Source organism: Asparagus officinalis, chromosome 8 (genome assembly GCF_001876935.1).
Source record: "Asparagus officinalis chromosome 8, Aspof.V1, whole genome shotgun sequence".
In the NCBI taxonomy this organism is placed as follows: domain Eukaryota; kingdom Viridiplantae; phylum Streptophyta; class Magnoliopsida; order Asparagales; family Asparagaceae; genus Asparagus; species Asparagus officinalis.
This window is the reverse complement of record NC_033801.1, coordinates 85,446,838-85,448,427: the sequence shown is the minus strand read 5'-3', so window position 1 is coordinate 85,448,427 and position 1,590 is coordinate 85,446,838. Positions and strand designations below refer to the sequence as shown.

Genomic DNA, 1,590 nt, shown 5'->3' with positions numbered 1-1,590 from the left:
TTATTGGGCTCACTTCGATCAGTGCTCGACATGGAGAGGATCCGGAACCATAGTGTTGTTTTGAGGCTGAATGTCATCTTGATGTCTGGGGGACCGTCCTCGGGTCTCGGCGGATCCAATCGAGGGCGATCGACCAATTTAGCACCCCTCAGGATGAGAAGTATCTTTAGGGGGTTCCTGATATTGGTCTCCAACATTCCCTTCGTAGCTATTTCATTCGAGGGGCTCTATTGGAGAAAGAGTTGTATGGTCGGATGGAGCGGATGTGGATCCTATAGCAGAAGCACCTTAGGGAAGTTGTTTCTCTGAGGACCGATCAAGAGGCCAGCTTGAAGCAGGCTGCGGACATGCTGGCCCCAAGTGTTCTTGAGGTCGACAGACTCAAGCAGCAGCTGGAGGAGAGCAAGAAAAGGGCCAAAAAGATAGAAGAGGTTCTTCAAGAGAGGGGTTGTGCTGAGGTGTTGGCAAAATCGGAGAAAGAGGTGGCGGTGTATGTGAGGCGTTGGCTAGACGAGGAGCATGCAACGCTCGTTAAGCTTCAAGAAGAAGTCGCTCATCTCAAGTCTGAGTCCTACCGCCAGGAGATCATCGAAGAATATCGCTATAGTTTGACTGGGAAAGCTAAAGTGGCGATAGACTGCAAAGCCGGGTGAGTTGAAGGAGGTGGAAGCACTTAGGGGAGGACTTAATCTGGATGAGGATTCGAACGAAGGAGGAGAAGATCGCTAGACCTCTCCGCCGGCTGCACCCAGGAGTTCCCCGCTTCTGACTCCAGGAGCTGGAACGGACTTCTAGCTTTCTCTTGACCTTCCCTCTTTTGTACTTTTATTATATGTATAAATACATTAAGGGGGTTCACAAACTAGATCCTCTAATGCATACACTGCACAATTATAAGAACACACAGTTCTTCCTTTACCCCACTCAAGTCATCAGCAAACTTGATCGTCGGAGATACAACGAGGGACCAATCTCCGCCCTCTCACGAATTTCTGTATGTGCAGATTGTTCAGCAACCCCATTCAAGAACTAGACATAAAGTCAGGGAAGAAAGCGGCCCCTCTTCAATACTGAACAAACCGATCCTATCCTAGATCTAATTGATTGTTTGATCATATAAATAATCAATAATATATATATATATGAGAGATGAAATGAGATAGTGAGCTCAGATTCTTATCGTGAGCCAGCCTAATAGACTACTTGAAACGATGACCGGTAGTGCCTACCGTAATTTGTACTCATCATGATATGTATATAAAAAAAGTACAACATCTTGAAATTTTTAATCATTGTTTTAGCTATGTATAGAAGGGACGACTGTTAAGTTGCCTGAAAATTTAATATATCAAACTAGTTTAATTTATATTCTAGATTACTCCAAATATGCAAAAATTTTATCATACATATTTGATGATAAGTTGAACAAGATATACGATGCCAATCATATATGTATAGAAGGGACGACTGTTAAGTTGCCTGAAAATTTAATATATCAAACTAGTTTAATTTATATTCTAGATTACTCCAAATATGCAAAAATTTTATCATACATATTTGATGATAAGTTGAACAAGATATACGATGCCA

At 42.4% G+C, this 1,590-nt stretch overlaps 1 protein-coding gene across 1 annotated transcript in view; it reads left to right on the top strand.

Annotated features, from left to right (window-relative positions):
- The window catches only part of LOC109821467, a 3,992-nt gene continuing 3,613 nt past the window's right edge, over positions 1,212–1,590 (top strand). The window contains exon 1 of the mRNA XM_020387653.1: positions 1,212–1,218. Coding sequence (XP_020243242.1) covers positions 1,212–1,218 — 7 coding nt within the window. The remainder of the gene's footprint in view (positions 1,219–1,590) is intronic.